This window comes from Perissodus microlepis, chromosome 16, assembly GCF_051167445.1.
Source record: "Perissodus microlepis isolate ML-2025 ecotype Zambia chromosome 16, ASM5116744v1, whole genome shotgun sequence".
Lineage (NCBI taxonomy): Eukaryota > Metazoa > Chordata > Actinopteri > Cichliformes > Cichlidae > Perissodus > Perissodus microlepis.
Genome location: NC_140476.1, coordinates 10,728,605 through 10,754,003, shown reverse-complemented (window position 1 = coordinate 10,754,003; position 25,399 = coordinate 10,728,605). Strand labels below are relative to the sequence as shown.

General features: G+C 40.8%; 1 protein-coding gene across 2 annotated transcripts; it reads left to right on the top strand.

The window, feature by feature from the left end:
• Nucleotides 1-426: 426 nt before the first annotated feature.
• On the top strand, nt 427-24,258 carry ranbp2 (RAN binding protein 2). Of its 2 annotated transcripts, XM_084908370.1 has the most exons (30): nt 427-649; nt 3,226-3,293; nt 3,382-3,493; nt 5,396-5,548; nt 5,841-6,071; nt 6,230-6,363; nt 6,844-7,039; nt 7,299-7,439; nt 7,567-7,726; nt 7,845-8,026; nt 8,703-8,899; nt 9,410-9,533; nt 10,111-10,272; nt 10,665-10,802; nt 11,115-11,246; nt 11,398-11,625; nt 11,728-11,811; nt 11,955-12,096; nt 12,235-12,329; nt 12,415-16,903; nt 17,318-17,395; nt 19,324-19,500; nt 20,339-20,425; nt 20,618-20,793; nt 20,979-21,219; nt 21,673-21,759; nt 21,859-22,013; nt 22,110-22,383; nt 22,566-22,921; nt 23,172-24,258. In XM_084908370.1, exons 1-30 carry the CDS (start codon nt 578-580, stop codon nt 23,475-23,477), a joined length of 9,177 nt encoding a protein of 3,058 aa, XP_084764496.1. In that variant the 5' UTR covers nt 427-577; the 3' UTR covers nt 23,478-24,258. The 2 variants fall into 2 exon arrangements, with proteins under 2 accessions (XP_084764496.1, XP_084764495.1); XM_084908369.1 differs by lacking the exon at nt 17,318-17,395.
• The last annotated feature ends 1,141 nt before the right edge of the window (nt 24,259-25,399 follow it).

The following is a 25,399-nucleotide window of genomic DNA, read 5'->3' as shown; positions in this document are numbered from 1 at the left end:
AGCTTTTCCTCTGACAACTGCTACTCATTCATGTGTGCAGAGGTTTTGATGAGAACACTTTGGAATAAAACAGGTGACAAAAAAATGTTCTTAAAAACAAAATACTTGACTGAAGCTTAACAACAGAAACAGACAGGAAAAATCTGCAAAGGTATCAGCCTATACAAATGGGCATGATATAGCATGATTTGTTTAAGTTAATAGTATTGGTTACACATATACAGGGTTTAAATATCTGTTTGTTTAATTTAATTTATGTAACAAAAGTTAGCCAAAATATTTATCAAATTAAGGATTAAGGCTTAATTGTTGGAGAAATTAGGATTTTCAGGTATTTGTAACAGAACCCTTCAAACTGAAATGCGTCAGTCTGCGTCAAACTGAATTCTTGTTCTCATTGGTTAAGAAGTCACGTGACAGCTGCCATTTGACGGCATTGAGACTGCGCAATACCATCATGGGGAGTTTACGTCAGGCGAGCTGATGTTCGCGTCAGTTTTGTTTTAAATATTTAGTGAATTTCTGGTTTTCTATGTATCACATTCAGCCGCTGTAGAAGCCCCTGACCTTGGAAGCTATGCGGCGAAGTAAGGCTGAAGTGGACCGTTACGTTTCCTCTGTACAGAGCTCCTCTCCCTCACTCAAAGAGGTAAGTTAAGCCCGCCGAGGCTAACGTTAGCATGCTGCTGCCATCATGTCAGATCAGCCGGTATGAGGTACGACCTGTTCACATGTTCAATGAGCACTCGTTGCTTTTTTGATTATGATGACGGTATTTCGGTTGACTCATATGTCGTTCTCTGTATAACCCCTGTCCCCCGGATAGTCTTAAAGACTATAGCTAACCGGCCGGCGTGATGACGCCCCGTCGTGTCCTCCCCTTTATACTCGGGAAAATGCGCGGCATGGGATCCCTTGAACAGCGCCAGCTAATCAGCTATGCTAGTTAGCCACGACAGCGAGACAAAGCTAGTTGGATAGGGTGTGCAAGTTTCATTTCTCTGGAAAAGCGAGGTTTCGGTTCAGACAACAATTAAAAATGCTCGTTGCTTCATCGTATCAGGAGCAGCAAGCCTAACTTTGTTCAAAAACTGGTGGTTTTAGCATAATTGCAAACAGACTTGTCTGTTAATCAGGCACTGTTCCAACGTTTCTTGATTTGTTTTCGTTCTTTTTAAGTATTGTTTATTTATTTGGATCGGATGTCACGGGGGAAACTGTTACACCCACAGAAAATCAGAATATTTAATGAGAAATAAATGCAGTGTAAGAAAACATTGAATGCATCAGAATTCAGGCTTATCAACAGTCTGAAAGAGGCTTAACTAATAGTGATTAGTTCGAAAGTGTACTGAAAGGACAAAGAATGCAGAAATATATGTTAGTATTATTATGAGATCGTGATAATTTGTTTTGTAGATATCTTTTAATGTTGCAGCTGAAAATGTTGGTTTAATTGCTTATACATATCTACACCTACACCATGACAGCATAATATGCTAGTCGATCAGTCAATTACTTGAGTAAATGTGGTGCTATGTGGTCAGTGGTCCTAACCATGCTCTCAAGTTGCTTTACCTAGTCAGGGTTTTGTTTTTGCGTAATTCCAACGATATTTTGGTCTTACATCAAAGTAAAGTCATCAGGATTGTGGGGTTTTTTTATTTATTGATGTAGTGTGTGTGGTTTAATGTACTCAAGCTTAGAATACACTTTGTGTGCTTAAGATCAAAAGTAATTTAAAAAAATGCACGGACCTCTAGAATAGAATAAACCTTTATTATCCCACGAATGACAAATTTGGGTGTTACAGCTCTTAGAGTAAGGGGAATATAAAGTATAAAAGGAAGACACAGAGTGGTCCTATATACATAAGCAACTGAAGTTCGTATATATACAGGTAACAATGTACAGAAATATGTATAGATGAAGTAAAAAGTTAGGCCACACAGACTCTGTCTTAATAATTTGTGGTCCCGTTGTGCTTACATGCATAGTCACCCTCCCAGAGGCTTGTTTTCAGTCAGGAGAAACCTTGGTATTATAAGATTAACAGTCTAGCCCAATGGTATTTGTAGAGTTGCACCAGTAGAGCCAAAAATTTAGTTTTGTTTGACAATAGATTCACACTACTACACATACCTGCGAAATGTCTCCTTGTGCATTTTGTTGTGTACAGTAGTGTGTAGTCTGGAGACATTTGCCTGAAGAATTAAATCACAAGATTGGGTGTCATGCTGTTCAGAGCTTAAACCTGTATTCTCATCAGCAAAATGCATTCCTAAACAAACATACAGAAATTAAATGTTTTTGTGATTTGTAAGTAAAATTTAATTATGAAGGACTTTTTAAGACGGGAATCCATTTTTAAAAAGTGCGTTACAGGGAATTTAAAAATACATCAGACAAAAACAACATATTGCACAAGAGCATTACCCAAATGCCTGTCTAAATAGAGGAATTTTCAGCTGTTTTTATTTTTTATTATAAAGAAGCCAATGAGTCATAGAGGGGGAGGTAAACTGTTCCACAGTTTTGACGCTAAGGTTTGGAAAGCGTGATCCCTCTTTGTTTTGAAATGGGTCTGTGGAATAGCCAGAAGAGCACTATCTACTATCAACTTATTCTACGTTGTTCACCTGACACTGAAAAAGTCAGTGATAATAGTTGTAGTGTGGTGGGTAGGAGAAGCTAGCAGTAAATCTGACAATGGGTAATGCTGTAATCACGATGGCTAAGATGTTACTAACTTTAGCGCCTGGGAGGAATAATTTCCCAAAACTACAATTTAGATAATTCCTCAGGATAAAAGATGTTTTGGGTGTTTTGTTTTGTTTTTTTTTCTTTTTGCGGGGGTGGGGTGTGTAATACCACAAAGCTGATCACTTGATCAAAACTGGATAATGAACAAAAATATCTTTCACTATTCTGATGTATTCCCACTTCACAAACTACTTGAACCATCTATAAAAATTATGGATGGGCATGATTTAACTAGGCATTGACAGCTCCATCTGCAGGATTTTTTTTATTTTTTTTTATGGCTAAAAATGGGCCTTTGGGTTTGGGTATAGTTACTAAGCAGGTACTGAGTACTGGTGAGTATTTAAATCCCAGTAAGCCAGATAACTCTTCAGGACATGTGTAATTGCATCTTCTCACTATCATAACAAGATGAATCCATTTCCTCATCCTGGTCCACATATTTTTTTTTTCTCTCCACAGAAGCCAGTCAAAGGGTTTTTATTTGCTAAATTGTACTTTGAAGCAAAGGAATATGATCTTGCAAAAAGGTAAGCATGTGAGCCTCTCCATTGTTTTGACCCAATGCTTGTGTGTCGCTATATTGTTTGTAATTCCTGTCTTTCATTCTTTTCCTAGGCATGTGTCAGACTATCTCAAGGTCCAGGAGAGGGATCCTAAAGCACACAAGTTCCTTGGACAGCTCTACGAGAGAGAGGGAGACATCAACAAAGCAGTTGGATGTTACAAGGTAAAAAGAACATCTTAGTGGAAGCATTTCTCCCTTTAAAAGTGTGTCAGAATGTGGTTTGAGAAATCACAAGATTCAGGTATGAAATGAGGAAACATTGTTTAAATGACAAAATGATGAACAGCTTCCACAAACCCTGTATTTGCTGTCAGTTGCAATCTTTGATTTTCAGATTCAGCTTCCTTTTGTTTGAGAAATCAGAAAGATGATTGACCTAAAATTCCTCCAATTGTCTATGTACATAAGTGAATATGTGTGTGGGTTTAAAAACTGCTCTGTAAGTGCTGTCGGTGCAACTGCTGATTCATGCTCACACCAATTTAAATGGACCAACCAAACTCGTATGTTTACTAGGGGTGGGGGAAAAAATCGATACTGTGTAGTATCGTGATATTTTGTTTGCTAATAATGTATCGATACAGGGACAGCAGAAATCGATATTTTGTTACAAAAAAAGTTTTTGTGGACTGGAACTCTGACTTCAGAGCATGTTGATCAGCTCCTTTTTCTGAGCAAGAATCCTGACATTCCTTCACTGTCCAAATGTGTTTAACTTGTTTTTTGGCAGCAATAAACATGACAGTTTACTTATTTTAATTTAAGACATGTTTTATTTTAATTAAGTTTAAAACTTTTTTTATTTAATGTAAAATTATATTTTGTTTTAATTTACTTTCAAATTCTTCAGTTGCTGAAGGGGCTGCATAGTTTTCATAAATTGCATAGTTCAGAATAGCTATAATTGTACCAGATGGTTGCATTCAGTTAAGTTGGACTAGACTGTAATACAAACCGTTCAGTTTGTCAACAATAAAACTGACTGAAATGAGAGAAAGACTGAGTGTGAGACTTTGATATTAGATCAAATGAATATTGATAAAGTTTACCTTTATGTACAGAATCTGAATATCGCAAAATATTTTAAAAAATTGCAATAATATCGTATCGTGGGATGTATGGTGATTCCCACCTCTAATGTTTACCTGGACACGAAAGGGAAATTACCCACATGCACTTTGAATAAATTTGGTTAGTTGTGATGAATGAATATTTAAAAAAAAAAAAAAAAAAAAAAGTTAAAAATGAGTATCCTCTTTGTTACTATGGGTAATTCCCCACAGCAAACAACAGGGCTTTAGATGTGATTTCTGTCTGCCTTTTGGTGTGTGATTCTTTTTCTTTTTTTTTTTTTTTAATGCACTGGGTAGTCTATCAAACTGAATGCTAAATGCTCTTTGTTGTTTTACTTTTTAAAAGATGAATCACCAAGCTCTCTCTGACATTCGGGAATCAATAATCAGCTTCCCAAAGGCACTGTTAGGTTTTATTGCTATAGCATCAAATCTAGAAGATGAATGATGACAGAAAATTGAGAAAAATAAACTGTGATTTATTTGCTCTCCCTTCTTGTAGCAGTAACTTTTAAGAACATTAAACTCACCTTGAGGGAGTTTTTTACTGATTCATTCGCACCTGAACACTAAAACTGATGTGTACTGTAATGAAGCTGGTTCTCAGTTAATGAGCTGAAACAAAGTGATTCAGAGTCAGTGCTGAGACTCATCAAAACACTATCAGCTATATAATTGCTGTACATTTCCAATCTTTTTAAATGCACTCAAGCTGTGCTCTGTCCACCTGTGGGAGGTGAAAATAGCCCACTTAAAACACAGTTTTTTATGCACAGTTGGCTGACTGTAGTGCAACCTGTTTCTTGGACGTAAACGGCTCCAGTTGCTGCTGTAATAAAGAAATTAATAATCAGCACAGTGTGAGAAAGAAGAGGAGGTGATGAGTTTTTAATTCCTTAGCATAAAGCAGGGAGAGAGGAAAAAAACTGGCAGAGCTTTTGATGCATATGTTCAGCTTCAGACTAAATGTTTTTCTTCGCTTCTATTGCAGCGGTCGGTGGATTTGAACCCAGCCCAGAAAGACCTGGTGCTGAAGGTTGCAGAGCTGCTTGTCAGTAAGCAGGAGTGTGACAGCAGGGCAGAGTTTTGGGTGGAGAAAGCTGCAAAGTTGCTACCAGGAAACCCGGCGGTTTTCAACCTTAAGGTGAAGCTCCTCCTTTCTTCTTTAGCTCCAGTAACATCCACTAAGCATTGCCTTTGTCAGCTGTGAAGTCATTTGATCCCACTATTTTAAGTTGTTTAACAAACTGTTGTCTAGTTCACAGCCTGATCCGTCCATCACTTTGCTTAATATTCTTAAATTAAAATTTCCAGTTTCATGAGTGGGAGTTTTAATGTCATTTAGGTTTACAGTCCAAGAAGAGGGTACAACTTAATTAAAAGTAGAAAGAATGCCACACTGAATGTCTTCTGTTCATTGCCACTGCTGCTTTTAGGAGCGCCTGTTGAGTCGTCAGGGTCAGCAGGGTTGGAACCAGTTGTTCGACCTCCTTCAGACCGAGCTGGCAGCGCGGCCGGCTGACGCCCACGTGAACGTGAAGTTGGTTCAGCTGTTCCGTCAGGATGGCCGGCTGGAAGAGGCTGTTAAACACTGCCTGGCTGCTGAGAAAAGAGCCATGCTGCGCAACAGTCTGGACTGGTACACTGAGGTGGTGTGCACACTGCAGGTTAGTATGGACTTTGCACTAGTGTCCTGCTAAATTAAAGTGTACCTGAATAGGCGGGACCAGTATGCTTTAAGTACTTCTATTTTGGGCCTTATACTCATCCTCCCACCTTTATAAGTGCATAAACTTTTCTAAAGAATGGATGACCTTTGTTTCAGGAGTACCTGGCTCAGCTCAGCAATGAGAAGAGGAGTCGATGTATTCAGAGAGAGCTGTTGTTGGCCCGCTGCAGCCTGCTGAGAATCACACTATCTGAAAGCAGCGTGCAGCCAAGTGTAGATGCACTTAGAGAGTAAGTCGGGTCCTGGATTGTTCAAGAGAACTGGACTAAAATCTGAGGCTTTTTTTTTTTTTTTTGTTTTGTTTTTTAAATTATGGAGTAATTTACAACCTAATTTCTCCCGTGTATTCTGGTGACCACGTGTCCTTGTAGTAAAGTTTTAAAAAAACATAGTTATATGGTTAAAAGTTAACATTCAGATTCTTTTCCTCAAACATTACTGATGTCAGAAAAACTTGCCAACCTCATAAAATGTAATTGAATCACATTACGTTCTGGTCTTTAGTGAAAGTTCAGTCTGTTTAGGTGTAACAGGTTGTTTGCACCTGATCTACAGGAGAGAGAAGCAAATAAGTCTCAAGCTTTGACTATTTACAAATCAAAAAGGCAAATTGTTGCAGCTGTTTCAACAAAGGCTAACATTGTTGTTGTTAGTTGTGTTTTTAGCATTCCAACTTTTTTGTAAACTGTTCATCTGCATTGTGCTTGTAGGTTTGACCAAGCTATGCAGGAAGTGAGCAGCGTTGCAGGCCGCAGTGCAGACGAGCTCCTTGAGGTGTTTGTGGAGATGAGAGGGCACCTCTACCTGCATGCAGGCACGCTGCTGCTTAAGCTGGCTCAGGATCGCCAACAAACCTGGAGGGCTGTTCGTGACCTGGCTGCACTGTGCTACCTACTGGCATATCAGGTAGTGACACAGCAAATGAGCAGATTCATTTACTTATGTTGTCATTACTTTAAATATATTCCAGTAGTTGTACCATCGTGCAACTGTGCTGTCCCTTTTACCTTTTTTTTTTTTTTTTTTTTTTTTGCCTGACTTGCAAAGGGTAAAGGACTTAACAGTTCTATGAACTTGTTCAGGACCTAGTCGTGGTCTTTCAGTGAACGCTATGCAGTTTTGTTTTGTTTTTGTTTGTTTTAATTAAAGTTTGTTTTTCCTCCAGGTCCCCAGACCAAAGACAAAAGTGACCAAAAGAGATCAGACAGCCCCACAGTTTCTGGAGCTGCTGGCGAATGACCGACAGAGCCAGGCCGGCCACATGTTGTTCAATCTGAGTACAGATTCATCTGCCTTGATCAGTGAGGTCTGACCTTGGTTATATGTGATTTCACATGATTCTCACTGAAGTGTTCTTATGTCAACATGAACATCAATCATTCGTGCGTCAGTGTTTAATTATATTATTTGTTTAATTATTTTTCTCTTGGTAGGTGGTGGAAGCTTTTGGGAACCGGAGTGGTCAGGACTCCCTGTTTGACCTCCTGCGGGGTCCGCAGGCCTCTGCTGGATTATCTTTTATCGCCAATGATGACATTCATTCCCTTACTGCCATGGCTCCAGAGCTCTCTCAAATGGCCAAATGGGACACTGGTACGAACCAGTTAGCTACCTGAATACTAAAAAAACAGTTCTGTTTGTTTGTTTTCCCCTGAAGTTAAAGAAGTATTTAGTAGTGAGTAGTATAATAACTTTGCTGCTTTCTCTTTAGGCTCCATCTTGCTCCACAGTGGTCAGTTGCAACATCTGAGCTGGTTGGGACTCCAGTGGAACCTTCTGGACCAAAGACCACCGCTGCGGGAATGGCTTCAGCAGCTCTTTCCTCGGCTTACGCTGGAAACCTCTAAACTAGATACCAATGCGCCAGAGTCAATCTGCCTGCTGGACCTAGAGGTAAGGTGGTTCTGCTCCTGCTCTGTGTGTACTGGTCTAACACAGCGGTCCCCAACCTTTTTTGCGCCACGGACCGGTTTATGCCCGACAATATTTTCACGGACCGGCCTTTAAGGTGTCGCGGATAAATACAACAAAATAAAACTAGTGCCGGTACCGAAAAAAAGAAGATTTATTCATAACACACGTGAAAAGACCCAGGAAAACCAAGTTAACGATAAAAACAATAACAAAATAACGCTGAAAACCGATAAAAACCCTGAAAACCATACATTTCACACCTGAGCCTCTACTCTCGCGGCCCGGTACCAAACGACTCACGGACCGGTACCGGTCCGAGGCCCGGGGGTTGGGGACCGCTGGTCTAACATACTCTGTAAACCTCCTCCTGGCCAAAGCACAGAAAAATGTATGAATAGATAAAAGGTTTTACTTCAGAGAAAATCTGGATCTTGGACTTCTGGAGTTTTTCTGTTGCATTTTCGTTCATTTTCATGAACTTATGTTGGCACTTTACTTACAGCAGGCTGTGCAAAAGTCTTAGGAGACAAAATTAAGTAAAATGAAACTTCAACAGGCCAACAGCACTGCTTTTAATTTATAAACACAGTTTTGTTCTGGTATTTCTCTCAGTATTAAAGGTTTTTTTTTTGTTTTTTGTTTTTTCTCCATCAAGGTGTTTCTATATGGTGTGGTGTTCTGTAGCCACTGTCAGCTTCAGAGGATGGCAAAGATCAATGCTGGAGTCAGTCAGTCACAACAACAGCTCTTTGAGCCTCGTTGCCTCCCTCTTCCTCTCCTCCGCCTCTTGACCACTGACAGACAGAGGGAGTGGTGGGATGCCATCTACAGCCTCATTCACAAGCGAGCAGCGTGAGTACTAGTGCTGTCGAGAGCCAAATGGAAAAACATCCAGAACTATTGCATAAGCAAAAGGGATATGATTGGTTATGTTGTGTTTACTTAAACTGATTTAAACACTATTTTGAGGATCTCTCCCGATTTGAATCTAGTTTGTTTCAAATTAGTGTTGTCTTGTTCCTGTATGTTTAGCTCTGTGATTTATATAATTGCATAACAACTCTCTATTTTGGTTTTCAAATTGTTTTTTGATGGATTTAGCCATTTTTTTTCCCTCAGTATTTTCCCAAAATGGTTCAAATCAGTGGTCATTATCTGTAGTCTGTTTTAAATCTTAGAAAACTGTACTTAGCAGGGCTAAACTCATTTAAAAATACATTTCTAAAACCTCATTTCATTTCAATAAGCGATATGAACCTATCAAAACAGTACATTAACATTTAACTGCAATTAATTTATAGTCCCATTATTGGCTATGTTCATATATTCAATGTTTTTGATGTGTGGCCTTTTGCTTTGCAGACCTGGTGTGTCAGGAAAGCTACGAATGATTGTGCAGCATGGGCTGAGCACATTGAGAGCTGGAGAAAAACATGGGCTTCAACCAGCACTGGTCATCCACTGGGCTCAGTGTCTTAGCCAGACGGTAGAGAAACACACACACAGATGCATACACTGTTTGCTTAAACTCAGTGAGTTGCAGGACGGTAAAGTGATTAAAATTCTAATGTATCTCTTTTTGAATGCTTTTTTATAAAATAAGGCATTTAGAAAGTCCCTTGTACCTTTGTACCCCTTGTATTGTAGCTTATAATGGGAAAACCAGCATATTCTGACTGTGCTGCATGAATGTCATCAACTTCCTTTATTTAATACTTACTTTATTAGTAAGTAAGTCCATATGCTTTAAAAAGACAGCAGTCATCTACAGTCACAAGCTGCACTGACAGTTAAAAGCATGTAGGTAACTCGGAGCTCTCTCAGCTTTCACACCTGCTCCTTTCTGTCACTCAGTCTGCAGCTGCTAAACAGAATTAAGTGCAAGATGTCCAAACAGCCACATGTGCCACTTCTTTGGCTGCGTGTCTGCTGGATTTAAAACCACTAAGAAATGAGTTGTGACAAAAGGCTTCTGTGTACCATTCTGCTCATGTGCCAGACTCAATTTCTGTGTGGTTTTTTTTTTTTTTTGTTTGTTTGTTTGTTTGTTTTTTAATAACCAGGGGGATGGAGTGAACTCCTACTATGACCAGAAGGAGTACATTGGCCGCAGTGTCCACTACTGGAAAGTTGCCCTTCCACTGCTGGAGAAGATCAAAAACAGACGCAGTATACCAGAACCTCTTGACCCTCTCTTTATACACTTTCCCTCCAAAGATATTCAGGTTAATATGTTCTCATTTCTTTTTGCATCCAAGTAGAGTTGTCATGTTTAGCCTCAGGTCCCTAAAGACCTTGACACTTTCAGCTATACCTGAAAATCAGTTTGAGTTTACCTCTTTGTTTAATGATCTTGCTGTGGTGACATATTGTAGTGAAATGCTTTCATTTGCATTTAATCCAGAAGTGTCAGGTCAGAAAGGTCAGAAAGGTTTGTGAGTTTCAGTGAAGGATTTTAGGTCAGCACTTCACCTCATTGGGTCTGTAGAAACCCCACAAAAACTAACCATAGCAAATTTTATGTCCTCACATTAATAGAAGTTATTTTTATATTGAAGGATTTGCCACCAAGATGTACCACGTTGGTTCATAAATTTATGTTTTGTGTTCCTTTCAGATTTCTTCTGTGAAAAGTTATGAAGAGGAAGCAAGGATAGCATATGCAGTTCTTCTTGACATTGAAGGGAAAACAGAGGAGGCCATTTCTACCTTGGAAAGCATCAATAACATGTCCTCCATCTGGCATTTAGCTCAGGTAAGCATAAAAAATATATACCTGGATTTATTGTTCACACCACAAGAAGCACTTGGGTACTATGGTTTTTGTTTGGTTTTGGTTTTGTTTTTTTGTTTTTTGTTTTTAAAGACACATTTGTGTCCAAGTCTATCTCTTAAAAACAAAAAAATTAAAAAACAGATTTTCAAATAATATTGACTATTAAACCTCATACAGTCCACTGTTATGTGGTTTCAGATGTTTCAAGTTAGTGGTTCTAACACTTGTAGAGGTGTTATATAGAGTGTATAGTGATTTTTTATTTATTTATTTATTTGTTTTTTTTGGCAGATCTATCAGCGGCTATCAGAAGAGGCCAGCAATGGTGTTGAGGAGACTCAAGACAGGTGCATCATGTTCTTGAGAAAGTTCAGGGCATACCTGTCAAAGATCTACAGCGCCAATGCAGATGACATTGAAAAGGTAAGTCCCAATTTGGAAGAATCAAAAAACAAAAACTATAAATTTGTTCGACTGATGTTTAACTTGTGACACTTTATTTTGTTTTTGTTTTTTGTTTTTTTGCTAAAGTAGAAGCAGTGTGAAATTAAAGTCTAAACTTTTTCTTTCCCAGCTGCCTGTCTCTATGGAGGAAGTTGTGGACCTCCTAAATGATGTGAACCAGCAGCTGGGGGAGAACGGGGAGGTCATGGATGAAGAGGATGAGAAGGAAGAGGGGAGCCTAAGAGGACCAGCCCACTCCAGCCCTGCTCATCTCGGTGAAACTAGTGCAACCATATCCCACATTAAGTTCTCCACTCCCTCTCCAAACAAAAGCATTGTTTCTCCTTCAAAAAGACTGGTAGGTCCATATTGTTATTTATTTAAATGACTCAGTTTTTGTGTTTTTAGTCAAACACAAAAATCAATTACTCTTTATAATTCATTCACATCCTTTGTTTAGATTTCTCCCAAAACACAACCTCATTGGGTGGAGGACCAGAAGAGTCTTCTTCAGATGTTGTGTCAGCAAGTAGAAGCCCTTAAGGTCAGAATTCACTTTTAAGATAATATTTTGTAACATTGTCCCTTGTTTTTAAACAGTGATCACTGTTACTTGTTGTGTTACTTTCAGTTTGGATTAAATCAATACATTTCAGATTGAGTTCACATGATGCTCCTGTTTTACAGAATGAGGTTCATGATCTGAGACACAACTCATCAGGCACTACAGTTTCTCCTCACCATAAAATGTATGGCGAAACTTACGGGGCTGAGGGCCTGCAGGAACCATTTACCCCGGTTCAGTCCTATCATGGAGCCCCCCTAACAGGTCAGTATGATACGCGGATCTGAAACATGATTAATTTTATATTTAAACACAAGATTTAATTTACTTGGTCATCTTTACCAAAGCAGTTTAGTGACATAAAACATTTTTGCATGTCTTTTCTTTCTTTCTTTTTTTAAGTTGCCACCACAGGCCCCTCTGTGTACTACAATCAGTCACAAGCTTACAACTCTCAGTATCTCTTGCGCACAGCAGCAAATGTAACCCCCACCAAGGTAATCATCATTTTAATGCTGAACAAGCTTTAATGCTTTAAAAAATGGAGTTTGTTAAGTTTATTTTTATTCTATCTTTACACAGACCCCAATGTATGGCGTAAACCGCATGCCACCTCAGCAGCATATGTATGCCTACCAGCAGCCCACGCATACACCTCCACTGCAGACAGCCCCAGCCTGCATCTACCCTCCTCAAGAACAAGTCTTTGGTGCACCTCTGCGGTTTGAATCACCAGCCACAAGTCTTCTTTCACCCTATGGTGAAGATTTTTATGGCCAGAGTGTTACCCAACAAACCAGTAACCCTACCTTACCTGAACCTGGCTATTTCACCAAGCCACCTGTAGTCCCAGTTCAACAACCAAAGAACATTGAGGGAAAGCCCATGGACTTTGGAAAGCTCTCCTTCAGCCAGCAGGCACCCGCTGAAGTCCCCAGAGTGCCTAGTTTTGGTACAGGTGTAACTGCCCAGTCAACACCCTCACCTGCTTTTAAATTCAACTCCAATTTTAAATCCAATGATGGTGATTTTACATTCTCAGCTTCTCAAAATAAGCACAGTGAAAGTTTGCTTGGCCTTCTCACATCAGACATTCCCAGTAAAACAGACACCGTTCCAGAGAAACCACAAACTCAGGAGCAGCCCACCACCCAAACGGGCATCTTCACCTTTGGAAACAAAAATGTTACCAGCTTTTCATTTGTTGATTCTGCACAGAGCACAGCCACTGGAGGCCTGTTTGGGAAGGTGGATCAACCATTTCAATTTGGGGACATGTCCAAGCCAGCGTTTGGAATGTCAAAGCCTACAGCAGAGCAGGAACGGGCAGTGGAGAGTGACAATGATAGTACTCATGCTGAGGAGGATGAAGATGGGCCTCACTTTGAACCTATTGTCCCTCTTCCCGATAAGGTAGATGTGAAAACGGGTGAGGAAGAAGAGGAAGAGATTTTCTGCACCAGGGCAAAATTGTATCGATTTGACACGGAGACAAAAGAGTGGAAGGAACGGGGCATCGGCAATGTTAAAATCTTAAAACACAGCACTAAAGGCAAGGTCCGCCTCTTAATGAGAAGGGAACAGGTCCTTAAGATCTGTGCAAATCACTACATAACACCTGATATGTTGCTGAAACCAAATGCCGGCTCTGATAAATCTTGGGTATGGAATGCTATTGATTATGCAGATGAGGAGCCTAAACCTGAACAGCTGGCCATCCGTTTCAAAACTGTAGATGAGGCAGCACTTTTCAAAGCCAAGTTTGAGGAAGCCCAGAAGATTGTACTCAAATCACTTGACAAGACAAATCAACAGGAGAGGAAAGAAAAAACCGTGAAAGATTCTGAATCGATTGCAGCCCAGTTTGCACTGAAAGAAGGAGAATGGGAATGCTCTGTGTGCTGTGTAAGAAATAAACCCACAGATGTACGGTGTGTATCCTGTCAAAGCCCTAATCCCAACGCCTCTTCAAAGCCAGACATTCAGGCTGCTGGGGAAGTTAAACCTAGTTCTTTTACATTCAAATTTGGCACTGATTCAGCAAAACCAAGTAGTTCTGGCTCCACATTTACTGGATTTGGTGGTTTTGGATCTTCTGTAGCCTCTTCATTCACATTCGGTCTCAGCTCCTCAAAATCTGCAGACACTGGTTCCAGTACATTTGGTGGCTTTGGAGCCCTACTTACCAGCAAACCAGGGCAGTGGGACTGTGAATCATGTTCTATAAAAAATGAGGCCAATGTAGACAGTTGTGTTTCTTGCAAAGCTCTTAAACCCTCGGCTAAAACAGCTGCCGCAGCACAAGCTGCACCAGCTGCTGGTGCACCTGCAGCACAACCCGTTCTGTCCAGTGTTGACTCTGCTGGGGTTGCTGCCAAGTTTAGTAAGAAGCCTGGACAGTGGGATTGTGATGTGTGTGAAGTAAGAAATGAAGCCTCTGCTGGTAAATGTGTATCCTGTGGAAGTCCAAACCCTGCTGCTAAGCCAACAGAGGGGGCTTCATTAGGGTCAAATCTTCCAACAGTGTCGGGACCACAAGCTGATTTTGCAAAGAAAGATGGACAGTGGGATTGCAATGCCTGTCTGGTCAGAAATGATGCATCAGCTGCTGAATGTGTTTCCTGCAAAGCTCCAAATGAGAATGCATCTTTAGCAGCTAGATTTGGTAAGAAGGATGGAGAATGGGACTGCGACACTTGTCTCGTGAGAAACGAAGCCTCTGCTGATAAATGTGTGTCCTGTCAGACCCTAAATCCTAACGCTAAAAGCACAAGCAGCACTAGTTCCTCATCGTCCTCCTCAAAATTTACCTTTGGAACAAAGAGTTCGTCAAGTCAGCCTGTTGGAACTGGATTTACAATACCTTTTGTAAGTGGGGGCACCTTTCAGTTTGGTCAGAGCAAAGATAAAAGCTCACCTGCTTCTTTCAAATTTGAAGCTCCCCAGACTGGATCTAGTACAATCAGTTCATCAAGCTTCTCTTTTTCAATGCCCATTGGGCCTGGTGGCTTCAAGTTTGGTGTTCAAGACCCTCCAAAAGAATCCCCTTCAAATGATAATCAGACTCAATCTGGGTCAGCCTCCAGTATGCTCAAAAGTATAGCTGACAAGCACAAGGAGAAAGAAACTGTTTCTACACCCTCAGTAGAGCAAACGGAGGAAGAACAAAATCCATTAATATCTGGAAAAGCAAATACGTTCAGTTTTGCAGACTTGGCTAAATCTGCTGGAGGAAACTTTCAGTTTGGTACGAAAGATCCAGAATTCAAAGGTTTCTCTGGAGCTGGTGAGCAGTTGTTCACATCATTCCAAGCAACCCCCACCAAGACAGAAGCCTCAAATGAACTGGAGGATGATGATATGTATAAAACAGAGGAAAATGATGACATCCAGTTTGAACCAGTGATCCAGATGCCTGAGAAGGTGGACCTGGTAACTGGGGAGGAGGATGAACAGGTTCTTTACTCTCAGCGTGTCAAACTGTTTAGATTTGATGTGGGTACCAGTCAATGGAAAGAGCGTGGTGTGGGAGTTCTCAAATTCCTGAAAAACACTACAAATGGTCGGCTAAGGGTGCTGATGAGAAGGGAACAAGTTCTCAAGGTTTGTGCCAACCACTGGATCACCACCACCATGAACCTTAAACCCCTGGCAGGCTCAGACAAAGCCTGGATTTGGTTGGCCAATGACTTCTCTGATGGAGATGCTAAACTCGAACAGTTAGCTGCCAAGTTTAAAAGCCCTGAGCTTGCTCAGGAGTTTAAGGAAAAGTTTGAAGAGTGTCAGAGACTTCTCTTGGACATCCCTTTACAAACCCCCCACAAGCTGGTTGACACAGGTAGAACAGCACACCTCATTCAGAAGGCAGAAGAAATGAAGTCTGGTTTGAAAGACCTGAAATCATTTTTGACTGACGAGAAAACAAAGATAAAAGACAATGACACACAGGGAGATATTGCAACAGCTGGTGACATTTCAAGCCTTGTAATCAAGCCCCAAGGTGACACCACCGGCCCTACCTTGGAGTGGGACAACTACGACCTCAGAGAAGATGCTTTAGATGACACGGCTGACTCGTCGGTCTATGCCTCCCCTCTTGCCAGCAGCCCCCTGAGAAAGAACCTATTCCGCTTCGGGGAATCCACTGGTGGGTTCAGCTTTAGCTTTCAACCTGGCATCAGCCCCTCAAAGTCTCCTGCTAAGCTCAACCAGAGCAGAACTTCAGTGGGTACTGATGACGAGCAGGATGTCACCCAGGATGAAGAGCGAGACGGCCAGTACTTTGAACCTGTGGTCCCCTTGCCAGATTTGGTGGAGACTTCTACAGGAGAGGAAAATGAGCAGGTGGTCTTCAGTCACAGAGCCAAACTATATCGCTATGATAAAGAGTCAAAACAGTGGAAGGAGAGAGGAATTGGAGACCTCAAGATCTTGCAGAATTATAACGACAAACGAGCGAGGTTGGTAATGAGAAGGGATCAGGTGCTGAAGATCTGTGCCAACCACTGGATTAGTCCAATCATGAAGCTGGAACCTATGAAGGGTGCAGAGAAGGCCTGGGTCTGGAGTGCTTTGGACTTTGCTGAGGAAGGAGAGGGCAAGCTTGAGCAGCTGGCTGTGAGATTCAAGCTGCAAGAAACCGCAAATACATTCAAACAAGTCTTTGAGGAAGCCAATGTTGCTCAGGGAAAAAAAGAACTCATGACTCCAGCGACATCTAGAGTGGTTGCACCACAAGACAGTGGAACACCAGGATCTGCAAAGACCACTCCAGCTGTATGTGGCAAAGCAGCCATTGCCGTTCTTGAAGAGACGACTAAGGAACGTACTGAGCTTCCTGCAGACACTGGATCAAGTGCATCTGCGTCACACAGTCCTGTCAATCCCGGAAAGACTGTGGTGTCTCCCCCAAAGTTTGTTTTTGGCACTGATACCCTTCAGAAGATTTTTGGCACTCCTAAATCTCATTCTGAACCTGAGCAATCTACAGCATCTGGTTTGAAAGCCAACGACTCTGGTTATACTGCCAAGACTTCACTTCAAGTTCCTGCATTCAAAATCCCAGAAAAAGGTAAGAATAAAAAAAGGGGGGTCTGAATTATATTTGCATTACTTTTGAATGAGTATCTCAACAGTTTCAGTTCATTTCATTTTTACCCGATCGTCCTATTTCATCTGCATCTCACTGCTTCATCATTGCCCACACCTTTCATTTTTAACTGGAACACAACGTGTATTTCCTCCGTCGACATGCTCCCCTTTTATATTTGTTTTGCAACATGCACATTTAGTGGAAATTTTAGAGACAAAAAACATGACTATACTGCACATATTTTACATATCCATAGGGTTAATAACATTGTTATCAAATCAGTCATTGCACAGCTACAGTATTTCACATTTTTCAGTCAATTTTGGCATTTTCTGATTATGACACCAGCCTCACAATTAGTCTCTCTTCACTCAACAACCCACCATCCTTTAGGGCTGGATTTTAGGCTTTTCAAAGATAACCCAATGGCTTTTTGGACCAGCTCATCAACCACCCAATTTGAACCCCCAGGTACTCTAATCACTGCAGTGTGTGTTAACACTTCTCAGCTGTCACGTGACTGGCCCTTACTACTACAAAGAAATAACCTGGATGCACGGAGTGGAGGAAAAAAAAAAGCAAAACAGTCAAGCTAATGTGTTGCATGCCAAGTGTGTGAAGGTGCAGTTTTTATTGTTCAGTAATTTTAATTGTAGTTCTTTAAGTAGCACTTGTGTCACAAGATTAAATAGTTTTGCACGGAAGTAATGCAAAAAAGCAGAAAATATTTAATCTGATTTCATCTGAATCATCATGGAAATGGTGTTTAAAGCACTGAAATATTTAAGGGAAAAAATTAAACTTGGAATTAAATGTAACAATCTTTTCATATGAGTTTCATTTTCATAGTGTGGCTCACAGTTTTGTTTATATTAGCTGAAAGTAGATGAAAGATAGAGGTAGCCCCTGTGTCTGAAGGGTGAAGCTGAAATGTAACTGCCTTAAATGTGGTCAATCTAAACAATGCAAGCATTGTTTAGATTGACCAGGAGGGGGCAACTATTCTGGTTGCGGAAAGAATTTAGATTGTGTAGACCTGAATGGGAAAATTACAACTACTCCCTTGATCTATGACATCAGTAAGTAATTTCTTGAAGATCTCAGTCGCTAGTTTTTAGCCTCATTGAACATCATGTTTCATATATTCAATCTGGAAATTGGTCTACATTACCGGGTGTCAAAACAGGACGAGACCAGCAGCTTTTGGTGACCAAGTGTCAGTGAAGTGTAGGCACTTGTACAAATTGTGTGAGTCGGTATAAAAGATGGACGGTTTCTTAAAAGCAACTTCAACACAGAACATTACAGATTTCTATTTAGTGGCCACCAGGGGCGCCCAGTAGTTTCAAAATGATTTGGGGTTGAATAGAAGATCACTTTCCTGATGCCTTTATGGGCTCAGTTGCTAGTATCAGATTATACTAATTATAACATTAAGTCAATTTTGGGGCAGGGTTAACCACAATTAAAGAGCTGTCAACCACAAATTGTTGACCAGTGAGCATTCAGGTTTGCAGCGAGATCAAATCCTTGTTTTGTCACATTCAGCTTTAAAACACCTAGATGATGAAAGTCCTCAGCTCGAGGCTTTAACAAATAAGTGGCATCATGGCTAGATCCACACTTCTCAACTTGGAGAGAAGTGTGGACCTCAACTCGAAGCTTTACAAACTGGTCAGTGACTTCATGGTGGCTACATCCATCTCTTATAGACAATCTGTACAAAAGTGAAACACGTAGGTTCTTTGATTTGACTTGGCAAAAAACAAATGTTCACTTATATTTATATTATTGTTTCATATGAGTCTTCAGTCTGGATTGAAGGTCTTACACTGCGCTTCATTTCATGTCCTGTATATACCAGAGAGGCCGAATTAAAGAGTACAGCGATGCCACAATTGTAGTGTGGGGCAGTTAGACTAGCAGCAGAAAGGTCTTCTGAAAGGTGAGCTGAGAGCAAAGGGCGTTGCTTTAGAGGGAATGTACTGTGCAAATGTCACATGTGCCATTTTTAGTGCTGGGTCTGTAGCAACAGCATGGAATGTAATTCCTCATCTGGTTTGATTTCTCGCAGTGATGTTTACCTCAGCAAAGGCTAATTAGAGTTAAAGCTCAGGTATTTATGCTGTTTAATGTTACGATACCATGCGTCCAAGAGTAAGTGGTGTAAACGAGACCATGCAGAAATCCTCTGCTTATAAAACATGTCTCTCACTGTTGTAAATCAAATGCATGATGTTCTGTTTTGCTGTGCATGATTTTGTGTGGGTGGGTGTGTGTGTGTGTGTGTAATTAACACCTGTGGTTGCAAAGGCTTTTAATTTTTACATTTTGGCCTGTCTTCCAACAGTTCTTTCCCAGCCTGACTTGTTTACTCCTATCATATCCATCTATCATAGGATCCCCTCAGGCAGAGGAAAGCAGTGCTAGGTCAGATGAGGATTCGGAGGTGGAGATTGTGTACGTCAGGGAACCCACAGCTGAGCAGGCAGCTTTAGCTAGGGAGCTCCAGCTGCCCATCACCTTCTTCTGCTACAAGAATGAACCAGGCTACATCAGTGATGACGAAACTGACGGTGAGACCCAAGATATGGAACGAGGGTTTGTTAAAGTGAACATCAGTGGTTGTACATATGACTCGCTGAAATAAATCTGCTTATTTGTGAATCGTTAACATTCCCAGGAGACAATGTAAGAAAGTGAGAATGCTAAAGTTTTGGACAGAAATGGATACCAGTGTTTAAAATAACAATATAGCACATAGATGCTATATAGACATTTTTTGTTAGCTTTTCAGTTTTTATTCCTTTCTTTTGAACCCCAAAAAATGTTTCCAGTGCAAAAATGAATGTGACAGCCAAAGTGCTGCTGGCACTGGTAAATGTCACCTTATTTGACAGTTTTGAAAAATAAGGGTGGTATAAGAGATGTACATGACTCTTTTTAATAATTGGTAATTTATTTTGAATATTTGAACTGCTCCCACATATGATGTAATGAGCTATTAGAGCCAGAAGGTAGCAGTAGTACACGGTATTTCTCTATAAGGATATACATCTGTCCTGACATAAATATCAAAGTGGAACCTTAACCTTAATTAAAACATGTTATTTGGAGTGAATTTTTATTTAAATTTTATTATTTGAAACTGTAATTTCTGCTTTTATAAGACAAACTAGTAACTGTCCCATTCAGAAAGGTAAGAAAGAACTTATTGGACTTCTTGTTTGTTTGTGTTTGTTTGTTTGGGGGGGGTTCTCCTTTGACATCAAAGTTCAGTAATGCCTCTTTGGTTTTAAATCTGAGAATACAAAATTGCCTTTAATCTTTAATTCATTATGGGTTGAAGTCTGAACAAACGCTATAATTTTCTTTGCAAACATAATTAAAGGAAACATTTGTTTTAAACTTCAGATGAAGACTACGAATCAGCAGTGAAGGCCTTGAATGGAAAGCTCTACCTTAATCCTCCTGAGAAGAACGCTGCAGCTTGTGGTGATGGTATGTAGTCTAAACCCTGTTACATGTTATTATAACCAACTCATTTTTCAAAAGACAATTGGTTTGGTTTAATTCTGCTACTATGTTAAAGGCTTTTATGTCGATCTGTTATAGCCATACAGTCCAAAATTTGTGTACCTTAATAAATGTTATGTTGATTTTGAGCCTAAACTTCCTGTTTGCTGCATTCAGAGTCAGACTGTCAGGTGGTGTGGGAGAAGAAGCCAACACCAGAGGAGGAGAAAAAAGCCAAAAGCCTCCAGCTTCCACCCACCTTCTTCTGTGGCCTGAGCACCACGGACAGCGACCCGGACCAGGATAAGCCTGAGGACTTTGAGACAGAAGTCCACAAAGTACATGAAGTCTTGGTAATGGCTCCGAATTTACATAGATAATTCAGATTATACAAGCAGAGAACTCAACTTTTGTTTTTAAAAAAACAAACAAATGTTAACTTTTTAAATTAATTATTGTACTCAGTCAGTAATACTCAGAGGCATCTTAAGATGGGTATGAATTTGGAACATGTTATTAATTTGGAAATGTGTATCAGGTTGCTCAGTTAGACAAATCTAACGAAGCCTCCAGCAGCCCTGCTGTGACCCCTGAAATGCCAGCATCAGGGCCATCATCCAGCAGAGCAGAGGCTGCCGACAGCACATCTACAGCAGACAAACAGACCACAGCAACTCCAAGCAGCAGCTCTCCCATTGACCTCTCAACTAAGAAGAGTGTCGAGCTGGAGTCCAACACTGAGAGTAAACCTGCATCTTTGACTGCTACAACAAGTCGAGGTAAAAAAGTGTGAAAAACGGCATAAGTATTTTCAAATGAAACATAACTCTCCATCTTCAGCCACATACTTTATGGGTTTTCGCTCCAACTTTTAACTTTAATTTGAAAAAAATGTTAAAATGAGGAGCTAGTTTGGATGATAAATATTGAATACATTTTTGCACAGACAGAATTTCAGCTGAGGGTTTCTTTTATACTCAGAATTATTATGAAGACTTATTCAAATGAGTTACCCCAAAATATGATTTTAAAAAGGCTTTTTTTCCCCTGTGAAAGTTATAATTATGGTACCATCTTTTCAGATATTTTCATTTATCACTCTGAACACAGCTTGATTCTAATATGCTTTATGAACTTAGAGAATACGTCATCCCTGTATTAACCTTTTAACTTTGACAGATATGGGGGGAAAGGCTTTTAAGTATTTAATGTCTTTGTTGTTCTGGCTGCAGACCTCTCCACCTTTGGCTTCAATGCATCTGGCTTCTCTTTTGCTGAGTTGGCCCAAAATACAGATGGATTTGCATTCGGATCAAAAGGTTGGCTTTAACATTAAACATTTTCTTCAGTTGTTTATCTGGACTGTTGTTTTGTTTCACTGCTAATTATTTTAATTTTCCCTCTAAAAAAAAATGTAGATGCTAATTTCTCATGGGCAAATGCTGGCGCAACAGTGTTTGGATCTGCAGTGACCTCTCAGCATAAAACCAATGCTGATGAGGAGGGAAGTGATGAAGAAGAAGCTCCTAAAAATGTGGACATTCACTTTGAGCCCATAGTATCTCTGCCCGAGGTACATAAATGTGCTAAGCCCTAACATTTTAGTACAATTAGTAAACTTGTATTTATTTTCCATAAAATTGTATTTATCACTGTATTTATCACTCAGGTGGAGACAAAGTCTGGAGAGGAGGACGAGGAGATCCTGTTCAAGGAGCGCGCCAAACTGTATCGATGGGACCGGGATATCGGCCAGTGGAAGGAGCGCGGCATCGGTGACATCAAGATCCTCTTCCACCCAACCAAACATTTCTACCGAATCCTGATGAGAAGAGAACAGGTGCTGCGGGTTTGCGCCAACCACAACATCTCAGAGGCGATGGAGCTCAAACCCATGAACGCCTCAGCAAACGCACTGATCTGGACTGCCACTGATTACTCAGGTATACATACAGCATCGATGTGATGTTGTATTGTGCTGCGTTGTGTGATTTGTCTGTAAATACTCACTAATAATCATTCATCTTGGATTTTTAAACCACTTGCATGTGTTTATTTCTTAAGACAACATGTGGATTGTTCTTCACCTGCTCTCTTTCTCCTCGCCCCCTTTTTGTTTATCCAGATGGCGAAGGTGTGATTGAGCAGCTGGCGGCCAAGTTCAAAACCCCTGAAATAGCCGAATCCTTCAAAAAGACCTTCTGCGAGTGTCAGAACCGGATGGGCCAAATTGATGGTGATGCTTCGTCTCTGTGCTCGCCACAGATGTCCAGAATTCAGGAGCACTCCAGAGACACTAACCCACAGGTGTTCCTCAAGCTGGCAGCTGATGGCCAACCTCTGGGCACAATCACTATAGAGCTGTTCTCACATATTGTACCCAAAACTGCAGAGAACTTCAGAGCTCTCTGCACTGGTGAGAAAGGCTTCGGGCTGCGGGACTCCATCTTCCACAGGATCATACCAGATTTCATGTGTCAGGTGAGGAAAGATCAGGGTTTGGACTTTCAAGATCGGATGAATGTAAAACTTGTTTGATTACAACAAAGTGGAATTTACTCTGGGTTGACAAAAATGCACCCTGGTTGCTGTTTGTAATCATAGCACAGCTCTGTAGTTTGATGTATGAAGTATTTTATTGATGCCATGACAAATCAGTCCTGTTGTTTAAAAGAAAACTCTCAGGAGAAAATCTCTAACATCACTAACAAGTGCTCCATTTGTCTTTCAGGGTGGTGACATCACCAAGAATAACGGTACAGGAGGCAAGTCCATTTACGGCGACAAGTTTGAGGATGAGAACTTTGACGTCCGGCACACAGGCCCGGGCATCCTGTCGATGGCAAATCGCGGGCGCGACACCAACAACTCGCAGTTCTTCATAACCCTGAAGAAAGCCGAACACCTGGACTTCAAACATGTGGCTTTTGGCTGGGTTCGGGATGGCATGGATGTGGTGCAGCAGATGGGAGAGCTGGGCTCAAAGGCAGGCACTCCCACAAAGAAGATCATCATCACAGACTGCGGACAGCTGTAGCGTTTTAATGTTAAGATGAAGCTTTACGGCTTGGTGTAGGTTATTAAGTTAAGATCAGCTGAGACTCTGGATGAGAGCAGTGTGTACCCTGTGCAGTACTTACATTCCTGCTAAAACGGAATCTTTAGTCACGAGGCACCGATCACAGGGCTGCTGGTTAAGTTGTTCGTCACAGAAACTTGTCCACAGTAGCCTTGAATTAGATATTCTTTCACTGTCCTGACATATTCACAAAAACAGAAGCGAGTTGGTAAAGGAGTGGAGGCTTTTGGAACAAATGTTGTAAACTTTTGCACTTGCGTCTTTATCATCTGTCAATAAATTCTCATGTGTATTTTGTGTGTATAAATGTATATGGACTATTTTTTTTTCTTTTTCTAAATGTTTGTTCCTCCTTTTTGTCTTGCATGTGCTCTGTTTCAATGCAGTTGTTCCCTCCATGAGCTCCACTCTGGTATTTTTTTTCCCCCATTTTGAACAAGTCTTAAGCCACTGCTCCCCTGCCTTTTCCTCCAAATGCTGCCTCCATGTACTTTTAACTGTTGGGCGCCCACAGGATTTTTTTTCTGTTTCAATGGATTCCACAATGCAGGTAATTGGACTTCATATGTGCCCATGCAACCTGAAGTAATCTCACTTTGTGGTGGCTCAATGATAATCTGGTTTGAATTTTACAAAGGGGATCCATTTCATGTATAGTTTGAGAGAAATAAAGGCTGAAATGGTGCCGCTTGTACCAAAATATGCTTATTATTAAACAATAAAGTTGCTTTACGAATAATGGATGGTTTTATGGCTTGTCCTTGTTGACTTAATTTTGCTCTGATACAGTTTGCAGGTTCACTCGGGGTATTTTTAGACTTCTATCGACTTTATTTCACCACTTAAAAGATTTTGCATTCAGGTCTTTAATGTGACAACGTGGATGAGCATCAAACTATTTGGAAACTGGAAACTTGCACTCTTTCTTTCCATTACCACTGGTATTTTTAATTCAGAGCTTAAAGTAGTATAACCTTAAAGTGAGTAGTTGCATTAAGTTGTCTACAGCAGGGGTCGGCAATTCCAGGCCTCGAGGGCCAGTGTCCCTGCAGGTTTTAGATGTCCTTGAACCAACACAGCTGATTTAAATGACTAAATTAGCTCCTCACCATGTCCTGAAGTTCTCCAGAGGCCTGGTAATGAACTAATCAAGTGATTCAGGTGTGTTGACCCAAGGTGAGATCTAAAACCTGCAGGACACTGGCCCTCGGGGCCTGGAATTGCCCACCCCTGGTCTACAACCTGTATATAAAAGATCCACTCTAGACTCGATGGTTGAGTTAAGCCATAAAGCTAGTCAGATAATTGCAGCATTAAAAAGAAGTTTGGGCATTTTTGTAATCTGTCATGCACAAAACATAAAGCCCCAGTGACACAGGCCTAGAGACAAGCAACCCCCCTGAAAACTATGGTTGTAGTTTGCTGCCAATTGCTAGTTAAAACTGGCTGCAACAAATATGGCACTACACCAAAAACCTCCTTGCAATTCCTCAGGTTGGTGTCTTTCATGCAAGCTACACCAGTAACTGCTAACAACAAAAGAAATCTAAAGGCTTTTGCTGCAGCACCCCTTAATTCTCCCCAGGAACAACTTGTAAACTGGTCAGGGAACACACATCTTCCCCCAGCAACTAATGGTTCCTGGGGGTGATTGCCGACTGATATTCAATGATTGTGTAAAGATGATTCTTGAAATGAGAATTTGTCCACCATGGAGGTTGTCACATGGGGAAAAATCTCAAAGAAAGAGCCTCAGAAGAGCTTCAGATCATGCAACAGATTCTACAAGCTGCTCCTTTTGTGCTGTGATGATCCAGAATTTCCTAGTTCAGAATAGCTGTAGTACCACGTCTGACCACTGCACCCACAAGTGGCAGCAG

What these genes read in the sequence shown, in the direction of transcription:
- ranbp2 (XM_084908370.1), top strand. Translation starts at nt 578, where the DNA reads ATGCGGCGAAGTAAGGCTGAAGTGGACCGTTACGTTTCCTCTGTACAG. An exon ending in AGTGTAGATGCACTTAGAGA is followed by an intron (nt 6,364 to 6,843) that starts GTAAGTCGGGTC and finishes TTGTGCTTGTAG; the next exon opens with GTTTGACCAAGCTATGCAGG. An exon ending in TCTGCCTGCTGGACCTAGAG is followed by an intron (nt 8,027 to 8,702) that starts GTAAGGTGGTTC and finishes TTCTCCATCAAG; the next exon opens with GTGTTTCTATATGGTGTGGT.